The sequence below is a fragment of the Staurois parvus genome, unplaced genomic scaffold (assembly GCF_062004578.1).
Source record: "Staurois parvus isolate SC_StPar_1 unplaced genomic scaffold, SC_StPar_1.0 ptg001190l, whole genome shotgun sequence".
NCBI lineage: Eukaryota > Metazoa > Chordata > Amphibia > Anura > Ranidae > Staurois > Staurois parvus.
Window position 1 is genome coordinate 503,808 of NW_028318986.1, and position 23,501 is coordinate 527,308.

General features: G+C 40.4%; 1 protein-coding gene across 4 annotated transcripts in view; it reads left to right on the forward strand.

The window, feature by feature from the left end:
- VWA5A (von Willebrand factor A domain containing 5A) overlaps nt 1–23,501 on the forward strand; it is a 134,112-nt gene that overhangs the window by 86,562 nt on the left and 24,049 nt on the right. For 3 of the 4 annotated variants that reach the window (XM_089659790.1, XM_089659787.1, XM_089659789.1), the window contains 5 exons: nt 1,512–1,615; nt 6,255–6,463; nt 11,355–11,453; nt 15,338–15,379; nt 18,993–19,070. In XM_089659790.1, the coding sequence (XP_089515916.1) occupies nt 1,512–1,615; nt 6,255–6,463; nt 11,355–11,453; nt 15,338–15,379; nt 18,993–19,070 (532 nt within the window). The remainder of the gene's footprint in view (nt 1–1,511; nt 1,616–6,254; nt 6,464–11,354; nt 11,454–15,337; nt 15,380–18,992; nt 19,071–23,501) is intronic. The other variant, XM_089659791.1, reaches the window with a different exon arrangement.

Sequence of the window (23,501 nt, forward strand, 5' to 3'; positions counted from 1 at the left end):
AATGTCTCAGCTGAAATCCAGACTAATCAGGCCAGACAATGTTTTTCTAATCTATTGTCCAATTTTGGTGATTCAGTGCAAATTGTAGCCTCCGTTTCCTGTTAGCTGACTGGAGTGGCACCCGGTGTGGTCTTCTGCTGCTGTAGCCCATCTGATTCAAGGTTAGGTGTGCTGTGCATTCAGAGATGGTATTCTGCATACCTTGGTTGTAACGAGTGGTTATTTGAGTTACTGTTGCCTTTCTATCATCTCGAACCAGTCTGCCCATTCTCTTCTGACCTCTAACATGAGGCATTTTCCTCCACACAACTGCCACTCACTGGATATTTTCTCTTTTTTTGGACCATTCTCTGTAAACCCTAGAGATGGTTGTGTGTGGAAATCCCAGTAGATTAGCAGTTTTTGAAATACTCACACCTGTCTGGCACCAACAACCATGTCGCATTCAAAGTCACTTAAATCCCCATTCTCATGCTCGGTTTGAACTTCAGGAAGTTGTCTTCACCACGTCTAGATGCCTAAATGCATTGAGTTGCTGCCATGTGATTGGCTGATTAGCAATTTGTGTTACCAAGCAATTGAGCAGGCGTACCTAATAAAAGGCTGATTGCTGATAGAACACTAAAAAGATACAAGTGTTGCCTGGTTATTTTGGGGAAACCCATTAGGGGACCCCCTTGTTATGCAGGCCATAGACAGGTCAAAAATCGGCCAATTTTTCGGGCGAAAAAAAAATCGACTGATTTTCACACCGTTAGTGGGTTAATTGGTCGGCCGTTTTTCGGGGGTTTTGGCACTTTTTTTTTTATTGGTAAAGTTGGAAAAAAATCTGCCGATGTTACCGATCGGCCGATTTTCCCGGCAATGATGAGCAAATCGGCCGATCGTTTTACCGATAAAAAATCTGCACATGAGCCGTGACCTGCAAGAAGAAGAAGAAAAAGAAGAATTCCAGTCCACTATTATATTTGACATGAAAAAGTATTGCGGTTGCAACAATGTATCTATTTGTATCTGCATAAAAACATCTGTATCCGAAATGGATACATATGGATACATTGTTGCAACCGCAAGACTTTTTCATGTCAAATATAATAGCGGAGCTCTCTGCAAGGGACAGAAGTAATTAAATGCCGGCCGTAGACGGGACGAAAATCGGCCAATTTTTTTTTTTTTTTGCCATTGGTGGTAACGTCGGCCTATTGAACTGTCGATTTTTTTTTTTTTTTTTAAATGGCCTGTTTTCGACCCGTCTATGGCCTGCATTAGTCAGGAACTGACCTCAGTTTAGGAAATGGCTCGAACGAGCAGATGTTTTGTTTGTTTTATGCGAAGGGCTTGCTGTACAAGGTTCTCCTGCCTGGTTACATAGGACTATGAAGAAAGGTTACAAAGTGTTTCTTAACTCTACTAAAACCTAACGCCCCACACGCTCTATGTTATCCATTATATAGAATGAGTTGGAACATGAAGTGATTTTGTGATTTACACTTTCTTTAAATTTTTCCTAGGTGGAGAGTGAAGTGGAAGGTGAGGTCTGCCTGCAGTACAAGTTTAAAGATGAAATCGTAAAGAACGATCTTCGTTTCCCACTGAAGGTGCAGAATGCAGAAAGGTCAGTATTTAGTATTTGAAACACCCTACAATAGTGACAAACATTCCCTGTGTTATATTTTTAGAGTCACCACCAACAGACTGGATGTCTTCTCATGCACTGTCTATTTTCTCTTACCCACCATTTGCAGACTGGCAAACCTCTGACATCCTGATGTCTTATCTTCTTTTAGGTCAAACATCCACAGACTAGCAAAGCTCAGGTCTACTCACGCCCTTTCTATCTTCTCTTACTGACCATCCACAGACTGGCAGAGCTCAGGTCTACTCACGCCCTTTCTATCTTCTCTTACCGATCATCCACAGACTGGTAGAGCTCAGGTCTACTCACTCCCTTTCTATCTTCTCTTACCGATCATCCACAGACTGGCAGAGCTCAGGTCTACTCACGCCCTTTCTATCTTCTCTTACCGATCATCCACAGACTGGCAGAGCTCAGGTCTACTCACGCCCTTTCTATCTTCTCTTACCGATCATCCACAGACTGGTAGAGCTCAGGTCTACTCACGCCCTTTCTATCTTCTCTTACCGATCATCCACAGACTGGCAGAGCTCAGGTCTACTCACGCCCTTTCTATCTTCTCTTACCGATCATCCACAGACTGGTAGAGCTCAGGTCTACTCATGCCCTTTGTCTTCTCTTACTGATCATCCACAGACCAGCAAAGCTCGGGTCTACTCACGTCCTTTCAATCTTCTCTTACCGATCATCCACAGACTGGCAGAGCTCAGGTCTACTCACGCCCTTTCTATCTTCTCTTACCGATCATCCACAGACTGGTAGAGCTCAGGTCTACTCACGCCGTTTCTATCTTCTCTTACCGATCATCCACAGACTGGCAGAGCTCAGGTCTACTCATCCCTTTCTAGCTTCTCTTACCGATCATCCACAGGCTGGAAGAGCTAAGGTCTACTCACGCCCTTTCTATCTTCTCTTACCGATCATACACATACTGGCACAGCTCAGGTCTACTCACGCCCTTTCTGTCTTCTCTTACCGATCATCCACAGACTGGCAGAGCTCAGGTCTACTCACGCCCTTTCTATCTTCTCTTACTGATCATCCACAGACTGGCAGAGCTCAGGTCTACTCACCACTACCTTTCTATCTTCTCTTACTGATCATCCACAGACTGGCAGAGCTCAGGTCTACTCACCACTACCTTTCTATCTTCTCTTACCGATCATCCACAGACTGGTAGAGCTCAGGTCTACTCACGTCCTTTCTATCTTCTCTTACCGATCATCCACAGGCTGGTAGAGCTCAGGTCTACTCACGCCCTTTCTATCTTCTCTTACCGATCATCCACAGACTGGTAGAGCTCAGGTCTACTCACGCCCTTTCTAACTTCCCTTACCGATCATCCACAGACTGGCAGAGCTCAGGTCTACTCACGCCCTTTCTGTCTTCTCTTACCGATCATCCACAGACTGGCAGAGCTCAGGTCTACTCACGCCCTTTCTATCTTCTCTTACCGATCATACACAGACTGGCAGAGCTCAGGTCTACTCACGCCCTTTCTGTCTTCTCTTACCGATCATCCACAGACTGGCAGAGCTCAGGTCTACTCACGTCCTTTCTATCTTCTCTTACCGATCATCCACAGACTGGCAGAGGTCTAGTGTTATACGCTATCTAGCTTCTTTCAGACCCACAAACTGACAGAGCTTACAGTGCCTTGAAAAAGTATTCATACCACTTGAAGTTTTCTACATTTTGTCATGTTACAACCAAAAATGTAAATGTATTTTATTGGGATTTTATATGATAGACCAACACAAAGTGGCACGTAATTGAAGTAGAAGGAAAATGATAAATGGTTTTCAAATTTTTTTACAAATATCTGAAAAGTGTTTCATGCTTTGTACTCAGCCCCTTTTACCCTGATACCCCTAACTAAAATCTAGTGGAACCATTTGCCTTTAGAAGTCACCTAATTAGTAGAGTCCCCCTGTGTGTCATGTGATCTCAGTATAAATACAGCTGTTCTGTGAAGCCCTCAGAGGTTTGTTAGAGAACATTAGTGAGCAAACAGCATCATGAAGGTCAAGGAGCGCACCAGACAGGTCAGGGATAAAATTGTGGAGAAGTTTAAAACAGGATCAGGTCATTAAAAAAAAAAAAAACAAGCATTGAACATTTCACTGAGCACTGTTCAATCCATCAACCAAAAATGGAAAGAGTACGGCACAACTGCAATCCTACCAAGACATGGCCGTCCACCTAAATTGACAGGCCGGGCAAGGAGAGCATTCATCAGAAAAGTAGCCAAGGGGCCCATGGGAACTCTGGAGGAGCTGCAGAGATCCACAGCTCAGGTGGGAGAATCTGTCCACAGGACAACTATTAGTCGTGCACTCCACAAATCTGGCCTTTATGGAAGAGTGGGAAGAAGAAAGCCATTGTTGGAGGAAAGCCATAAGAAGTCCTGTTTTCAGTTTGCGGGAAGCCATGTGGGGGACACAGCAAACATGTGGAAGAAGGGGCTCTGGTCAGATGAGATCAAAATTGAGCTTTTTGGCCTAAAAGCAAAACTCTGTGTGGTGGGAAACTAACACTGCACATCATCCTGAACACACCATCCCCACCGTGAAACATGGTGGTGGCAGCATCATGTGGTGGGGATGCTTTTCTTCAGCAGGGACAGGGAAGCTGCTCAGAGTTGATGGGAAGATGGATGGAGACAAATACAGGGCAATTTTAGAAGAAAACCTGTTAGCGTCTGCAAAAGACTTGAGACTGGGGTTGAGGTTCACCTTCCAGCAGGACTACGACCTGAAACATCCAGCCAGAGCTACAATGCGATGGTTCAGATCAAAGCATATTCATGTGTTAGAATGGCCCAGTCACAGTCCAGACCTAAATCCAATGGAGAATCTGTGGCCAGACCTGAAAATTGCTGTTCCCAGACGCTCTCCATCCAATCTGACAGAGCTTGAGCGATTCTGCAAGAAGAATGGGCAGAAATGTCCCCCTCTAGATGTGCAAAGCTGGTAGAGACATCCCCAAAAAGACTTGCAGCTGGAATTGCAGCCAAATGGGGTCCTACAAAGTACTGACTCTGGGGGGCTGAATACAAATGCCGCCACACTTTTCACAGATTTATTGGATCACAAATGTTGAAAACCATTTCTCATTTTCCTTCCACTTCACAATTATGTGCCACTTTGTGTCGGTCCATCACATCCAATCCCAATAAAATACATTGACGTTTTTGGTTATAATATGACAACATGAGGACAAATTCAAGGGGTAGGTATACTTTTCAAGGCACTGTAAGTCACATCATGCACTATCTATACTCTTTCAGGACCCGCCATCTACAGACTGGCAGATCTCGGATATCATCATGCACTGTCCATTTTCTCTCAAACACCATCCACAGATGGCCATAATCGAAGCATCCTATCCAGCTTCCAGGCCCACCATCCGCAGATGTCCATAGTCTAAGCATCCTATCTATTCTCTTCCAGGCCCACCATCCGCAGATGTCCATAGTCTAAGCATCCTATCTATTCTCTTCCAGGCCCACCATCCGCAGATGTCCATAGTCTAAGCATCCTATCTATTCTCTTCCAGGCCCACCATCCGCAGATGGCCATAGTCTAAGCATCCTATCTATTCTCTTCCAGGCCCACCATCCGCAGATGTCCATAGTCTAAGCATCCTATCTATTCTCTTCCAGGCCCACCATCCACAGATGACCATAGTCTAAGCATCCTATCTATTCTCTTCCAGGCCCACCATCCACAGATGGCCATAATCGAAGCATCCTATCTATTCTCTTCCAGGCCCACCATCCACAGATGTCCATAGTCTAAGCATCCTATCTATTCTCTTCCAGGCCCACCATCCGCAGATGTCCATAGTCTAAGCATCCTATCTATTCTCTTCCAGGCCCACCATCCGCAGATGGCCATAGTCTAAGCATCCTATCTATTCTCTTCCAGGCCCACCATCCGCAGATGGCCATAGTCTAAGCATCCTATCTATTCTCTTCCAGGCCCACCATCCGCAGATGGCCATAGTCTAAGCATCCTATCTATTCTCTTCCAGGCCCACCATCCGCAGATGTCCATAGTCTAAGCATCCTATCTATTCTCTTCCAGGCCCACCATCCGCAGATGTCCATAGTCTAAGCATCCTATCTATTCTCTTCCAGGCCCACCATCCGCAGATGACCATAGTCTAAGCATCCTATCTATTCTCTTCCAGGCCCACCATCCGCAGATGTCCATAGTCTAAGCATCCTATCTATTCTCTTCCAGGCCCACCATCCGCAGATGTCCATAGTCTAAGCATCCTATCTATTCTCTTCCAGGCCCACCATCCGCAGATGTCCATAGTCTAAGCATCCTATCTATTCTCTTCCAGGCCCACCATCCGCAGATGGCCATAGTCTAAGCATCCTATCTATTCTCTTCCAGGCTCACCATCCACAGATGGCCATAGTCTAAGCATCCTATCTATTCTCTTCCAGGCTCACCATCCGCAGATGGCCATAGTCTAAGCATCCTATCTATTCTCTTCCAGGCCCACCATCCACAGATGACCATAGTCTAAGCATCCTATCTATTCTCTTCCAGGCTCACCATCCGCAGATGTCCATAGTCTAAGCATCCTATCTATTCTCTTCCAGCCCCACCATCCACAGACTGGCAGCCAAAACTCTGATCTCTGAGCTTGAGCATGGAACAGAGACTCAGTGTGAAGAAGTCAAGAAGAAGATCTTGGAGACCAGTCTGCAGTCTGGTGTTGTCTCCTCTCTCACAGCCTATGTAGCCGTCAACAAGGACAGCAAGACACGTGTGGAGGGTCCTGCTGTGCGCAGGGATGTCCCAGCTCCAGGTATGTCGTTTTCACATTTCAATGCAGCAGATCGATCCTTAACTCCACTAACAACGTCTGTCTATCTTAGAGAAGGCAACAAATAGTTACTTCGGCTTTAGTCCATTGTCAGCTGTGACTATGGCAGGTCTTTGTAATTAGTCATCCAAACATAACTCATCAGTGGAAGGTAGACTCTGTTCATCTATCTACATTTCTGCAGGGATCAATCATATTCCAGGATTGTAAATTCACATATTGTTGATGCAGATATTGACAGCCGATTTATATGAACGACTCCTTATATAAAGCTGTCTAATGTCGCTCATTGACTTTCCTCCTGACTCTTCTAGGCTGGTGCTCCTTGAGTCTTCTACCTTGAAAATAGAGGGGAAGAAGTCAGGACTGTTATCGGGTGCATCTCTAGTTCGTGGCCAGAGAACGAACTCCCATTTAGGACAGAGTTAAATCGTATCTTACCAAAACAAAAAAAAAAAAACAAACATTTAATATACAGTATCTTAGCTTATCAGTACTTAGATGAGGCTGCTGAGTTTTTTTACTTTTTAGTCTAAGAATATTTTCAGCAAGTACAGAAAACACCTGCTGGGTTTGCCAAAAATGCCATGTTCTTGTTTCTTAATCAAAGCACAAAACCTTACTTTTTTTTGTAAACTACTAACCCCATCCATCCACCATGTAATGGACATGAACAAAGGTAGACAGTTAAATTGATACTGAAGGCTTCTTTTTTTTTTTCTTTTAACCATTTCCATACCGGGCAATTTTACACCTTCCTGCCCAGGCCATTTTTCAGGTTTCAGCGCTCTCACACTTTGAATGACAATTGCGCGGTCATACAACATTGTACCCAAACTAAAATTTTATCATTTTCTTCACACAACTAGAGCTTTCTTTTGGTGGTATTTAATCACCGCTGGGGTTTTTATTTTTTGCTAAATTAACAAAAAAGTCCGAAAATTTTGAAAAAAAAACACGTTTTTCTTTGTTTCTGTTATAAAAGTTTGCAAATAAATAATTGTTCTTCATAAATTTAGGCCGAGATGTATTCTGCTACATGTCTTTGGTGAAAATAACCCATATTAGGATGTATTATTTAGTTTGTAGGAAAGTTATAGAGTTCACAAACTATGGTATAGATCTGAATATTGATCAATCCTGAAGTACTGACAGCCAATCTAATTTCTTGAGGTCCAAGAATGTCAGAATAGTACAGATATCCCCCAAATGTCAGGACAGTACAGATATCCCCCAAATGTCAGAACAGTAAAGATACCCCCCAAATGTCAGAACAGTACAGATATCCCCCCAAATGTCAGGACAGTACAGATATCCCCCAAATGTCAGGACAGGACAGATATCCCCCAAATGTCAGGACAGTACAGATATCCCCCAAATGTCAGAACAGTAAAGATACCCCCCAAATGTCAGAACAGTACAGATATCCCCCCAAATGTCAGGACAGTACAGATATCCCCCAAATGTCAGGACAGGACAGATATCCCCCAAATGTCAGGACAGGACAGATATCCCCCAAATGTCAGGACAGGACAGATATCCCCCAAATGTCAGAACAGTGCAGATATCCCCCAAATGTCAGAACAGTGCAGATATCCCCCAAATGTCAGAACAGTGCAGATATCCCCCAAATGTCAGAAGAGTACAGATATCCCCCAAATGTCAGAAGAGTACAGATATCCCCCAAATGTCAGAAGAGTACAGATATCCCCCAAATGTCAGAAGAGTACAGATATCCCCCAAATGTCAGAATAGTATAGATATCCCCCAAATGTCAGAACAGTACAGACATCCCCCAAATGTCATAGTAACATTGTACTACTTTGGGGAAGTGATCAGTATTTTTTTTACACAATTTGCTTATAGCAAAGAATTACTTTGCTATAAACAAGCATTTACCTGAATGACATCGATTCATTCAGGGTTTTTTTTTTTTTTTCTGCTTAGCTGTGATTTGGCCACAGCTAATCACATGACATGTGCATGTGATTAGCTGTGACCATTCACAGCTAGACACTAGTATACAATGGATGGCATGAATGAAGCCATCCATTGTATACAACTGTCATGTGACCTGCTGTGATTGGTCACAGCAGGTCACATGGTACCGGCAACAGGGCCTGTACTCAGATCTGTCATCGGCCATGTCCAAGGTACGCGGCCGGTGACAGTCCGTGCCGCTGCGTGGCTCTGCAAGCGCGCGTACTGCTAGTACATTTTTCAGGACGCCATACAGCTATTGGCCGGGCGTCAAATGGTTAAATAACAAACATATCTATACTTACCTGCTGTGCGCAGTGGTTTTGCACAGAGCAGCCCCAATCCTCCTCTTCTCGGGTCACCTGCTGGCTCTCCTGGCCCTTCCCTCCTGTCGGGTGCCCCACAGCAAGCGGCTTGCTATGGGGGCACCTGCTGCTCCATGTGTCCACACACAGAGCCATGGCTCGGCTTCGCCCCCTTTCTCTGCTCACTGACTGTGATTGGCTCCTGCTGCGGTCTCAGCCAATGAGGAGAGGGAGTTCTGGGATACCCGAGACTCCAGTGCACATTGCTGGATCGAGAGAGGGTTTAAGTGAGTATTAGGGGGGCTTGGGGGGGCTGCTGCACAGAGAAGGTTTTTTACTTTCATGCATAGAATGCATGAAGGTAAAAAAAAAGCTTGAGCCTTTACACACCTGTACCCACCTGGCCAATATCAGATTGATGGCCGAGCGGGACTCTCGTCAATCCAGCGTCCTATGAAGTCCTTCCCAGATTGGGCCACGCTATGGCGAGATCTGTCACCGGCCGTGTACCTCGGACACAGCTGATAACAGATCTGTGTACCGGCCCGTTGCCAGTACCATGTGACCTGCTGTGACCAATTACAGCAGGTCACATGACAGTTGTAAACAATGGATGGCTTCCTTTAACCACTTGCCCTCCTGAGGATTCCCCCCCCATGACCTTACGGCTCTGCTTTACTGTAACTGCCCCCACAGCAAGCAGCTTGCTATGGGGGCACCTGCTGCTCTGTATCCATTCACACATGGAGCCATGGCTTGGCCTCATCCCCTCTCTCTGCTCACTGGCTGTGACTGACTCCTACTGCGGTCTCTGCCAATCTCTGTCAGAGATCCTCGGGAATCACTGGGCGGTGGCAAGTGATCACCGTCCAGAACCCGATGACTGACAGCAGCGCCCCCTACCCAGAAATGCAAAATTACGTGTATATATACACGTGATTTTGTGCATCTGTGCCGCCCTGTAGCAGCACAGCCATCCAAAGCAGTGTGATTAGAGTGAAGCACACAGACACTGCCCCCTAGTAAAACTCTCCCAGCACACAGTTAACCCTTTGATCGCCCCAGATGTTAATGCCATCCATTGTATGCAATTGTGTCACTAGCTGTGATTGGTCACAGTGATCACATGTACAGACTGGGGCAATCACAGCCCATCTGTGTCATGTGAAAAACCGTGGCAAATCACACCTAATCACAGCAAAAATACCTGAATGAATCGCTTTCATTCAGTTAAATGCTTGCTTATGGCAAAGAAATTCTTTGCTATAAGCAATCACAATGTGTAAAAAAAAAAAAAAAAAATCACTGATCACTTCCCCAAAGTATCTCAGTGTTAGTATGTTGACATTATACTACTCTGGTCACAGTGTATTGTGAAAAAAAAAAAATCTTAAAAGGATTAAAAAAAAGTATTTAAAAATTGAAAATCATTTTTTATTCTTTATTTTTTTCGTACTGTCACCAGTCAGTGTCCCTGATCACCGCTACATCGATTATATGATGACTCTGTACTGTACTGGTGACAGTATGTAAAAAAAAAAAAATTATGAAAATTTTTTTTTTCATTTCTTCATTTTCCAAATAATTATGACAAAAAAAAATTACAACTTCAAAAATGCCTGTTACAAAATAACTGTCTTCTATGCAAAAAGGGGTCATTTGTGGAATCTCTGTACTGTCCTGACATTTGTAGGCCTCAAGAAATCAGATTGGCCATCGGGATTGATCAATTTTCAGATATATCCCATAGTTTGTGGACTCAAACTTTCCTTCAGACTAAATAATAAACACTGATTTGGGCCTAAATTTATGAAGAACAATTATTTATTTGCAAAATTTTATAACAGAAACAAAGAAAAACATGTTTTTTTTTCAAAATGTTCGGATTTTTTTTGTTAATTTAGCAAAAAGCTAAAACCCCGGCGGTGATTAAATACCACCACAAGAAAGCTCTAGTTTTGTGAACAAAATGATAAAAATTTAATTTGGGTACAGAGTTGCATGACCGCGCAGTTGTCATTCGAAGCGTGAGAGCGCTGAAAGCTGAAAATTGGCCCTGGCAGGAAGGGGGGTAATAGTGCCCGGGATTGAAGTGGTTGAAGCAGGGGCGGACTGACAACTCATGGGGCCCCCCGGGCAATAGGGGATCATGGGGCCCCTGTGTCCTTGCCCAAACTCAAAAAAGCCTATAAAAAAGGTACCAGGGGCATCTCATGGGGCCCCCTACTGACCCCGGGCCCTAGGGTAGTGCCCGAGTTTCCAAACGGTCAGTCTGTCCCTGGGTTGAAGTCTAGTCTGGGTGACAACCATGGCTTCCAATAGTGAAGAAAAAGTGTAGACATGGAGGGACAGGAAGTATGTTTTTATGATCACCAGGTGAAAATAAAGGGGGAAAAAAAAAGAAAACTAATGCAGCTACCACATCTAAGTACTAAGCTGTAACATATCAAATTTTTGTGTTTTGGGTAGACGTGCTTTTAATTCTTCCAGCCCTGATGACCAGTCACGTGTCATGGTGCGGAATCCACAAGTATCCTGTAGAGTCTGTATAATTGTGTTTATCATTCATCATCTGTGCTGTCTTACAGGATTCATGATGATGCACTCAGCAAGATTCGGTGGAAGACCTAGAATGATGGCTTGTGGTGCTCCCATGCCAATGCCAAAACAAAAGATGGCCAAGCTTGGTAAGTGCCATTTTTTCTTTCTTTGTGATTGCTGATTCTGCTGTGTTGCCACTTTAGAAAACCCATGGTGCTCTGGGAATTCTCTGATGGTGCAGCCTTAGTTGTAAGACGAAAAATGTATACTTCTGTATATTAGCAAATTCCAGGACAGGTAAGTTTGTTGGGTTGGCCTGATGGTTAGTGTGAAGGGTAGGGTGCAAATGGCGGGGGACAGAGACAGCAGAGTCTGTGAGGGCGGAGGAGATGTTTTCACGGATCGGGCTAATAAGGGTGGTAATGGCGATGGAGGGGTGACTGTCAGGGATGGACAGTGAGCAGAGGGTAAATGATAGATGCAGAGAGGGGTGTATTGTGGGTAGAGGTGAGTTTGGTTGGGAGGAAAGCATTGCAATGGGGGGCAGAAGTGGGCGAGGTGGGAGGCATTGACAGCTGCGGGCGAGGTGGCCAGAAAGGTATGTACTGTGATTAGAGGGTGAAGTGACCAGAGAGGTAAGAACTGTAAGTGGGGGGTGAGTTGGTGGCCAGGGAGGTGATGTGACTGGGGAGAGTGAGACGGAAGGGAGATGCTAGGACTAGGAACATTTCTGAAATAAGTATGAGGAAGGTGCTGGGATGTAGGGGATGAGGCCGGTGGGAGGGAGGTCCTATGACCAGGGAAGTTGGTGGGGAAGGTGCTGTGATGAGGGGATGAGGCCGGTGGGAGGGAGGTCCTATGACCAGGGAAGTTGGTGGGGAAGGTGCTGTGATGAGGGGATGAGGTTGGTGGGAGGGAGGTCCTATGACCAGGGAAGATGGTGGGGAAGGTGCTTGATGTAGTAGATGAGGTTGGTGAGAGGGAAGTCCTATGACCAGGCAAGTGGTGGGGAAGGTGCTTGATGTAGGGGATAAGGTTGGACGGAGGGAGGTCCTATGACCAGGGAAGATGGTGGGGAAGGTGCTTGATGTAGTAGATGAGGTTGGTGAGAGGGAAGTCCTATGACCAGGCAAGTGGTGGGGAAGGTGCTTGATGTAGGGGATAAGGTTGGACGGAGGGAGGTCCTATGACCAGGGAAGTGGTGGGGAAGGTGCTTGATGTAGGGGATGAGGTTGGAGGGAGGGAGGGAGGTCCTATGACCAGGAAAGTGGTGGGGAAGGTGCTTGATGTAGTGGATGAGGTTGGTGGGAGGGAGGTCCTATGACCAGGCAAGTGGTGGGGAAGGTGCTTGATGTAGGGGATGAGGTTGGTGGGAGGGAGGTCCAATGACCAGGGAAGTGGTGGGGAAGGTGCTTGATGTAGGGGATAAGGTTGGAGGGTAGTACTGTGATGTGATTGGTGAAGTGGAAAGTAGGGAGGTGCTGTGACCAGGGGTGGTGGTGACATGTGTGGTAGAGAAGACCTAAAGATTGGGGGCTGAGGTGGGCAAGAGGGAAGTTTTGTGATCAGGGAAGGTTGGTGAAACGGATATGAAATGGGAGGCAGGGCCAAAACAAGGGGTGGGCAGGAGGGGCGGCTGCCCTGGGCGCAGTGGTTTACTGTAGGGATGGGGAGGCACCTTCCTTCTGTTACAAGGCTGACAGGGGTAGTATAAGCGGCAGAGATTTTGACAAGCGAGTGACTGCTGGGAGAAGGATCCCCTAAGCTGGCACATGTACAGGGGAGGGGGGCAGTTGGCACCTTTTGCCCTGGGTGCTGCATGACCTTGTCCCTGCACTGAAGAGAGGTGCTGTGATGTGGTTGGGAGTGAGGTGCTGGGACCAAGTGGGGTGGGAGTGAGGTGCTGGGACCAAGTGGGGTGGGAGTGAGGTGGTGGGAGTGAGGTGCTGGGACCAAGTGGGGTGGGAATGAGGTGGTGGGAGTGAGGTGCTGGGACCAAGTGGGGTGGGAATGAGGTGGTGGGAGTGAGGTGCTGGGACCAAGTGGGGTGGGAGTGAGGTGCTGGGACCAAGTGGGGTGGGAGTGAGGTGCTGGGACCAAGTGGGGTGAGAATGGTGAGATCCATTCAAGTGACCTGGGAGGTGAAGAGGGTGTGACCAGGAGGAGGGTAGAAAGGAGGTCCTGGGTGGTGTGGATTGGGCTGAATGGGGGGCATGGGAAACTCTGTGAAAATTGGGTTTGGGGGGGGGGTGGGTGAGAAGGGTTCAGAGGTTCTATGGAGCAGCGAGTCTTCATGCAGAACTTTGCTTACAGCAGCATGCCAGCACACAGTTAACCCTTTGATCGCCCCAGATGTTAACCCCTTCCTGCCCAGTGCCATTAGCACAGTGTCAGTGCTTTTTATTAGCACTAATCACTGTATTGGTGTCACCGGGGATGTCAGTGACACCAAGACAGTCTCCCCCAGTGTCTCCAAAATTATCAGTCTTTTTTTTTATTATTATTATAGTGCAAAAAATAAAAAACACACAGGCAATCAAATACCACAGAAAAAAGCTCTAAGCTTTATTTGTGGGGAAAAAAAAGATGTAAATTTCAGCAGACCCGCTAGAAGTTGCTAATCGCCGCCATTAGTAATAAAAATAAAACTTCCAGTATCTTTCCCGCCATTTGTAAACGCTATAACTATCACATAAACCGATTAATTTACACGTATAGGGATTTTTTTTAGCAACGACACGGAGCAAAATACATTTTGGCTGAAATTTATGACGAAATTTGATTTTTTAAAAATTTTTTACTGGACATGTTTAATAGAAAAAAGTAAAAAAAATATAGTTTTTTTTTTTTTTTCTCAAAATTATCGTTTTTGTTTTGTTTTTTTTTTATAGTGCAAAAAAATAAAAAACACACAGGTGATCAAATTCCACTGAAAGAAAGCTCCATTTGTGGGGAGAAAAAGGACATCAATTTCAGCAGTCCCGCTATAAGTTGCTAATCGCCGCCATTACTAGTAAAAAAAAAGAAAAGAAAAAATCCCATTATCTATATCTCCATTTGTAAACTTAAAAAAGTTAAAATATTGTTTTTTTCTCAAAATTATCGGTCTTCTTTTTTCTTTTTTTTTTTTTTGTATAGTGCAAAAAATTAAAAACGCACAGGCAATCAAATTCCACCGAAAGAAAGAAAGCTCCATTTCTGGAGAGAAAAAAAAGATGTAAATTTGCTAATCTAATTTATGACAAAATTAAATTTTTTTCTTTAATTTTTTTGCTGGACATGTTTAATAGAAAAAAGTAAAAAAAAATTTTTTTTTTATTTTCTCAAAATGATCGGTCTCATTTTTTGCGCTATAAAAAAAAAAACGCACAGGCGATCAAATTCCACTGACAGCTCCATTTGTGGAGAAAAAAAGATGTAAATTTCAGCAGACCCGCTAAAGTTGCTAATCTAATTAATGACAAAATTTTATTTTTTTCTTTAATTTTTTTGCTGGACATGTTTAATAGAAAAGAGAAAAAAAATTGTTTTTTTCTCAAAATTTATTGGTCTTTTTTGCGCTATAATAGAAAAAAAAAAAAAGCACAGGCGATCAAATTCCACTGAAAGAAAGCTCCATTTGTGGAGAGAAAAAAAAGACGCAAATTTCAGCAGTCCCGCTAAAGTTGCTAATCTAATTTATGACAAAATTTTATTTTTTTCTTAAATTTTTTTGCTGGACATGTTTAATAGAAAAAAGTAAAAAAAATTTTTTTTTTATTCTCAAAAAGATCGGTCTCATTTTTTGCGCTATAAAAAAAAAAAAAAACGCACAGGGGATCAAATTCCACCGAAAGAAAGCTCTATATGTGGGGGGGGAAAAAAAGAATGTAAATTTCATTTGGATGCAGCGTTGCATGACCGCGCAATTGTCAGTTAAAGTAACGCAGGGCCGTTACGCAAAAAAAGGCGTGGTCAGGAAGGGGGGGGGATCCTCTGGAGGGGTTAAGGGATTTTCCTTCTTGACGGTCAGCTTTTCTTTATTTTACAGGTGGAAGATCATACAAAGCAGCGTACGGAATGGCCATGTCAGGTATGTCATTGTACACTGCGGGGGGGGGGGGGGTGGCTAGTCGTATGAGGTCGGTATCGCTGATCAGCGTCATGTGACGTTTTCTTCATTAGCCGAATCATAGGCAGAAGACCGATCGCTGATTATTATTTTTGCGACGAATTTAAATTCTGTTCGTTCCCTACAAGGGGCTCGGTCAGAGCTTACCCGGGCAACAGAGAGCGGCCACCGAACTATACATATCATGCGATTTCTTCGGGATCTCGGATGACTGATCACAGGGCAGAGAGGGTGACAGTAAGAGCTCGCCCGCAGCAGAGCACACGCGTGCAGAACGAAGAAAAAAAATTGTTTCAGATCGATTCATTAAATTCTGTACCATAACAAAATTGGTTTAGCTTTCTTCATTTTTCGGCCAGATTCAAATTTTTCCAATAGATTTGAAGCCTTCGAATCGAAAATATCGAAATTCATTATGAAGAATAGCTGGTTCTGTTCTATTCAAAATTTCAAAAGATTTCTATATTCTGTCTATTCTATTTATTTCTAATTTTTTTTAGTTTATTTTCTATTCTATTATTTTTGTTTTCTATTATTATTATTATTATTAGTAGTAGTAGTAGTATTAGTATTATTATTATTAATATTTTTATTATTAATAGTATTATTATTAATATTTTTATTGATATTTTTATTGTTATTAGTAGTAGTAGTAGTATTAGTATTATTATTAATATTATTAATATTTTTATTGTTATTAATAGTATTATTATTATTAGTATTATTATTTTTATTAATATTTTTATTGTTATTATTAGTATTATTATTAGTAGTAGTATTAGTATTATTAATATTTTTATTGTTATTATTAGTAGTAGTAGTAGTATTATTATTTTTAGTATTATTAGTATTATTAGTAGTAGTATTAATATTTTTATTGTTATTATTAGTAGTAGTAGTATTATTATTATTAATATTTTTATTATTACTAGTATTATTATTAATATTTTTATTGATATTTTTATTGTTATTAGTAGTAGTAGTATTAGTATTATTATTTTTATTAATATTTTTATTGTTATTAATAGTATTATTATTATTAGTATTATTATTTTTATTAATATTTTTATTGTTATTAGTATTATTATTATTAGTAGTATTAGTATTATTAATATTTTTATTGTTATTATTAGTATTATTAGTAGTAGTATTAATATTTTTATTGTTATTGGTATTATTATTAGTAGTATTATTATTAATAAAATTATTATTATTAATATTGTTAATATTATTATTATTATTGTTAATATTATTATTATACTTCATGATTCATATAGCGCCAACAGTTTGCACAGCGCATCTGTTCTGTTTTAATCTATTCTAATTATTTTAGAAATTTGGAAGACGGCTATATATTTTTTTTTTATTCTATTCTAATCTATTCATTTTCTATTCTTTTGTATTCTCTTCTGTTTTATTCTAGTCTTTTCTATCCTATTCTATTTTATTCTATTCTTTACAAAATTCAAATTTCGGAAGACGGCTATATTATTTTTATTTTATTCTATTCTATTCATATTTTTTTCTATTCTGGTTTAGTCTATTCTTTTTTTTAATTTCCAAACACTGCTATATTCATTTTATTCTATTCTAATCTATTTATTTTTTATTTTCTATTCTCTTTTAGTCTATTCTTTTCTGTCCTATTCTATTCTTTACAAAATTCAAATTTTGAAAGACAGCTATATTTTATTCTAATCTATTAATATTTTCTTTTCTATTCTGTTTTAGTCTATTCTTTTCTGTCCTATTCTATTTTATTCTATTCTTTACAAAATTCAAATTTCGGAAGACGGCTGTATTATTTTTATTTTATTCTATTCATTTTTTCTCTTCTATTCTGGTTTATTCTTGTCAAATTTCAAAAGACAGCAATATTAAAGGTACTCTAATCTATTCATTTTTTTCTATTCTATTCTGGTTTAGTCTATTTTCTATCCTATTTTATTCTATTCTTTATAAAATTGCAGAAGAGGGCTATATTATTTTTATTCTGTTCTTTTAGAATCTATTCTTTTTTTTTCTATTCTGTTTTATTCTATTCGTTTCAAAATTAAAATTTCAAAAGATAGAATAGAAAATAACCTAAAAGAATAGAATATAAGATAATCTAATAAAATAAAAAGAAAATATATTCGAATTTCGTGAAGAATAGAACAGAAAAGAAAAACACAAATATATTAGAATAAAATGAAAATAATATAGCTGTTTCGAAATTTGAATTTTGTATAGAATAGAAAAGAATAGAATAAAACAGAGTAGATTAGAATAGAAAAAACAGATTAGAAAAGAATAAAACAGAATATATCTGTCTTTCGAAATTCGAATTTTGAAACAAATAGTATAAAACAGAATAGAAAAGAAGAGAACATAGGAAAAAATAGAATAAAATACAATATAGCTGTCTTCCAAAATTAAAAAAAAAATAACAGAATAGAAATAAAATAAAAGAATAGAAGAGAATATAATAAAATAAAAATATAGCCATCTTCCAAAATTCAAAAAGAATAGAATAAAATAGAAAAGAATAGAATAAAACCGAACCGAATAGAAAAAAAACAAATAGAATAAAAAAAGAATATAGCTGTCTTTCTAAATTCAAAAAGAATTAGAACAGAATAGAAAAAATAGAATAGAAGAGAATATAATAAAATTGCAAGAATATAGCTATCTTCTGAAATTTAAAGAAAATAGAATAAAATAGAATAGAAAAAAAATAGAAAAGAATATAGCTGTCTTCCAAAATTGAAAAGAATTATAATAGAATATAAAATAAAAGCATAGAAGAGTATATAATAAAATAGCCATCTTACGAAATTCAAAGAGAATAGGATAGAAAAAAAATAGATTAAAAACAGAATAAAAAAATGAATAGATTAGAATAGAATAAAATGAATATAGCTGTCTTTTGAAATTCTAATTTTGAAAAGAATAGAATGAAACAGAATAAAAAAGAATAGAAAATAGGGAAAAATATAGAATATAGTTGTCTTCCAAAATTCGAAAAGAAATAGAATAGAAAAAATAGAAGAGAATAGAATAAAATAACAAGACAATTGCCGTCTTCCGAATTTCAAAAAGAATAGAATAGAAAAAACAGAATAAAAATAGAATAGAAAAAAAAATGAATAGATTAGAATAGAATAAAAAGAATATAGCTTTTTTTCGAAATTCAAACATTGAAACTAATAGAATGGAATAAAACAGAATAGAAAAAGAATAGAAAAAAGCAAATTGATTAGAAAAGAACAAACTAATGAATAGATTAGAAAGGAATAGAATAAAATAAAAATAATATAGCTGTCTTCCGTAAATTTGAATTTTGTAAAGAATAGAATAAAATAGGATAGAAAAGAATAGACCAATGTAGAATGGAAAATAGAAAAAAAATGAATAGATTAGAATAGAATACAATGAATATAGCTGTCTTTCGAATAGAATAAAACAGAATAGAAAAAAATGAATAGAATAAAAAAAAATTCAGCAGTCTTCCAAAATTTTAATTTTGTATAGAAAAGAATGAAGGTAAGGGGACACAATAAAAATGCTCGTGTTTTTTTTCTTTCTGTTTTAGGTCCAGTTTCATATAACTCAGCACCTGTGCCGTATTTCAGTGCGATTAGCGATACCTATGACGATGTGGAAATGGAAGGTAGAAAGAGTCGTCTTTATTTCCCGGTTACAATGTCACGTAGGGGCCACTGGTAATAGGGGCCACTGGTAATAGCTGGTTCTTCCCTAGTAGTACAAAGGCCACCCGTCCCCACAAGCACCAGTCCGTACACACCGGCTCCGATAACTCGGTCTAGGGGGATGTCTCTTTGCCATGTATTGCTTGCAGAACTTTTGGTGGGTAAAGGGTTAGGCCAGGGGTGGGCAACTGTGGCCCTCCAGTAGAACTACAAGTCCCATGAGGCATTGCAAAACTGACAGTTACAAGCATGACTCCCAAAGGCAGAGGCGTGACGGGACTTGTAGATCACCAACAGCTGGAGGGCCACAGTTGCCCACCCATGGCCTAACCCTTTCAAAAGTTCTGCAAGCAATACATGGCAAAGAGACATCCCCGTAGACCGGGTTACCGGAGCCGGTGTGTGCGGACTGGTGCTTGTGGGGATGGGCGGGTCAGAGCGTGGGATACTCCAAAACGCTGCACAGTAATAGGAGGACGCTCTACTTGAGGGTCTTCAGAGGACGCAAGGGAATGGCCAGTACTCTGAGACCCTATGAGAGCCATCTCAGTCCATAGCTACGTCCGGCCCTTCCACCCCAAACGCACACAGTCCCGAGGGATCACTTCAGAGTCATTACCCACAAGTCCCCAGGACAACTGCCCGCCTTCCAGCTTCCCCTGGACCTCAGTTCAACGAGGGAGACCATCCTCGATCCCTATGGTGAAGTCCAACATCCAGCTCCTCAAAAAGATTGCTTCAGGCTCTCAACTCTACCACAGATGAGACCTCAAAGGACAACTTGACAGTCCATAGGCAGCCCCAACCCGACTCAATCCCTCCAGGGCTCCAGGCTATTTATCACTTCCCCAGCCATTTTCTGGACACTCCTCTCCAGGGATTGGTTAGGGCAGGGGTGGGCAATCTGCGGCCCTCCAGCTGATGTGGAACTACAAGTCCCATCATGCCTCTGCGAGTCATGATGCAACTGTCAGCCTTTCAATGCCTCATGGGACATGTAGTTCCATGACAGCTGGAGGGCCGCAGTTGCCCACCCCTGGTCTAAGGCATGATAAATATTCAGGCCGGTCATTTAAATCTCCCTCCCTATGGAAGGGCCAAGCAATCAAATGCTCAGCTGTCTTTTGAAATTCGAAAAGAATTAGAATAGAATAGAAAAAATAGAATAGAAGAGAATATAATAAAACAACAAGAATATACAGTAGTCATCTTCCAAAATTTGAAGAGAATAGGATAGAAAAGAATAGACAAAAAACAGAATAGAAAAGAATAGAAAAAATGAATAATTAGAATATAATAAAATGAATATAGCTGTCTTTTGAAATGCTAATTTTGAATAAAATAGAATCTCTCTTGAATGAATAGAATAGAATAGAATCTCTCTTGAATTAAGGAATAGAATAGAATCTCGAATGAATGAATAGAATAGAATCTCGAATGAATGAATAGAATAGAATCGCTCTTAATCTCTCCAGGGCTCCAGACTATGTATCACTTCCCCAGCCATTTTCTGGACACTCCTCTCCAGGGATTGGCTAGGGCAGTGGTCGGCAAGCCGCGGCTCGCGAGCCACATGCGGCTCTTTACACGCTTTAATGCGGCTCTTGTGTGCCGGGCGCCCGCTCCCCTCCCTCCTCTCTGGCGGCAGGGACTCTGCAGCGTGATCCAAAAAAAAAACAGCCAGGGCAGCGCGCTCAAATGCAATGATTGGCCAGTCTCGCTGCCACTCACATCCTGATAGCCAGTGATTGGCTGTCAGGATGTGTGTAGGCGGGGCAGCGTGACGAACGTGAGAGGAGCTAGGCTCCTCTCACAGTCCGCCCTGAAGACCGGAACGGCGCGGGAACACGGCGAGAGGAACGCGCGGAGCAAAGGTAAGTGAATTGACACAGGGGGGACTTGGCTTACTACTTGAGGGGGAATAGTACTATGGGGGATGAAATGATATGGGGGATGAATTACTATATGGGGGATGAATTACTATATGGGGGATGAATTACTATATGGGGGATGAATTACTATGGGGGATGAATTACTATATGGGGGATGAATTACTATATGGGGGATGAATTACTATATGGGGGATGAATTACTATATGGGGGATGAATTACTATATGGGGGATGAATTACTATATGGGGGAATGAATTACTATATGGGGGATGAATTACTATGGGGGATGAATTACTATATGGGAGATGAATTACTATATGGGGGATGAATTACTATATGGGGAATGAATTACTATGGGGGATGAATTACTATATGGGAGATGAATTACTATATGGGGGATGAATTACTATATGGGGGATGAATTACTATATGGGGGATGAATTACTATATGGGAGATGAATTACTATATGGGGGATGAATTACTATATGGGGGATGAATTACTATATGGGGGATGAATTACTATATGGGGAATGAATTACTATATGGGGAATGAATTACTATGGGGGATGAATTACTATATGGGAGATGAATTACTATATGGGGGATGAATTACTATATGGGGGATGAATTACTATATGGGAGATGAATTACTATATGGGGGATGAATTACTATATGGGGGATGAATTACTATATGGGGGATGAATTACTATATGGGGGATGAATTACTATATGGGAGATGAATTACTATATGGGGGATGAATTACTATATGGGGGATGAATTACTATATGGGGGATGAATTACTATGGGGGATGAATTACTATATGGGGGATGAATTACTATATGGGGGATGAATTACTATGGGGGATGAATTACTATGGGGGATGAATTACTATATGAGGGATGAATTACTATATGGGGGATGAATTACTATGGGGGATGAATTACTATGGGGGATGAATTACTATATGGGGGATGAATTACTATATGGGGGATGAATTACTATGGGGGATGAATTACTATATGGGGGATGAATTACTATATGGGGGATGAATTACTATAAAAACTTATTGAAACTAAAAACAGTGTACCATCCTATGTATTTTCAGTTTTAAAAATGTGGCTCTCAAAATAAATTTCAATTGTGGTTTTGGCGAGATTTGGCTCAGTTGAAAAAAAAGGTTGCCCACCACTGGGCTAGGGCATCATAAATATTCAGGCCGGTCATTTAAATCTCCCTCCCTATGGAAGCTTCTCGTACAGGCAAGGGAAAGCAATCAAATGCTCAGCTGTCTTTCGAAATTTGAAAAGAATTAGAATAGAATAGAAAAGAATTGAATAGAAGAGAATATAATATAATAAAATTGCAAGAATATAGTCATCTTCAGAAAGAGAATAGAAAAGAATAGGAAAAACATTAGAATAGAAAAGAATAGGAAAAAAATGTAAATAGTAAAGTATAGGAAAAAATTAGAATAGAATAGATATAAATAGGGAAAAAGTTAGAATAGAAAAGAATAGGGAAAAAAATTAGAATAGAATACAATAGAATATATCACAACAATAAAGCAAGAGCAAGCCACCAAAAATGACACTAATTGTTAATGTCATAAGCACCTCTCCGACTCACTTGTACAAGTGTGGATACATAAACCCAGGGGACAGCATACTAAACAATATGGTAGTGTGACAAGAACACGCCTATCTGAAAAAGAAGGTTTCTAGATGATCCACGCGGAATAGTATGAATTCAAATGAATTTAACAATACTTTATTTGATCACATAGATCATGGGGAGGTTAAACATGAGCACGGTGTACATATGATTTTATTTTTTTCATATGTACACCGTGCTCATGTTTAACCTCCCCATGATCTATGTGATCAAATAAAGTATTGTTAAATTCATTTGAATTCATACTATTCCGCGTGGATCCTTTAGAAACCTTCTTTTTCAGATAGGCGTGTTCTTGTCACACTATCATTTTGTTTAGTATACAATAGAATATAGCTGTCTTCCAAAATTCGAAAATAATTAGAACAGAATATAAAATAAAAGCATAGAACAAAATACACTAAAATAGCAAGAATATAGTCATCTTCTGAAATTTGAAGAGAATAGAATAAAATAGAATAGAAAAGAATAGGAAAAAAATTTGAATAGAATATAGCCGTCTTCCAAAATTAGAAAATAATTAGAATAGAAAATAAATTAAAATCGAATAGAAGAGAATATAATATAAGAATATAGTCATATTCTGAAATTCGAAGAAAATAGAATAGAAAAAATGAATAGATTAGAATATAATAAAATGAATATAGCTGTCTTTTGAAATTCTAATTTTGAATAAAATAGAATCTCTCTTAATCTCTCCAGGGCTCCAGACTATTTATTACTTCCCCAGCCATTTTCTGGACACTCCTCTCCAGGGATTGGCTAGGGCATCATAAATATTCAGGCCGGTCATTTAAATCTCCCTCCCTATGGAAGCTTCTTCT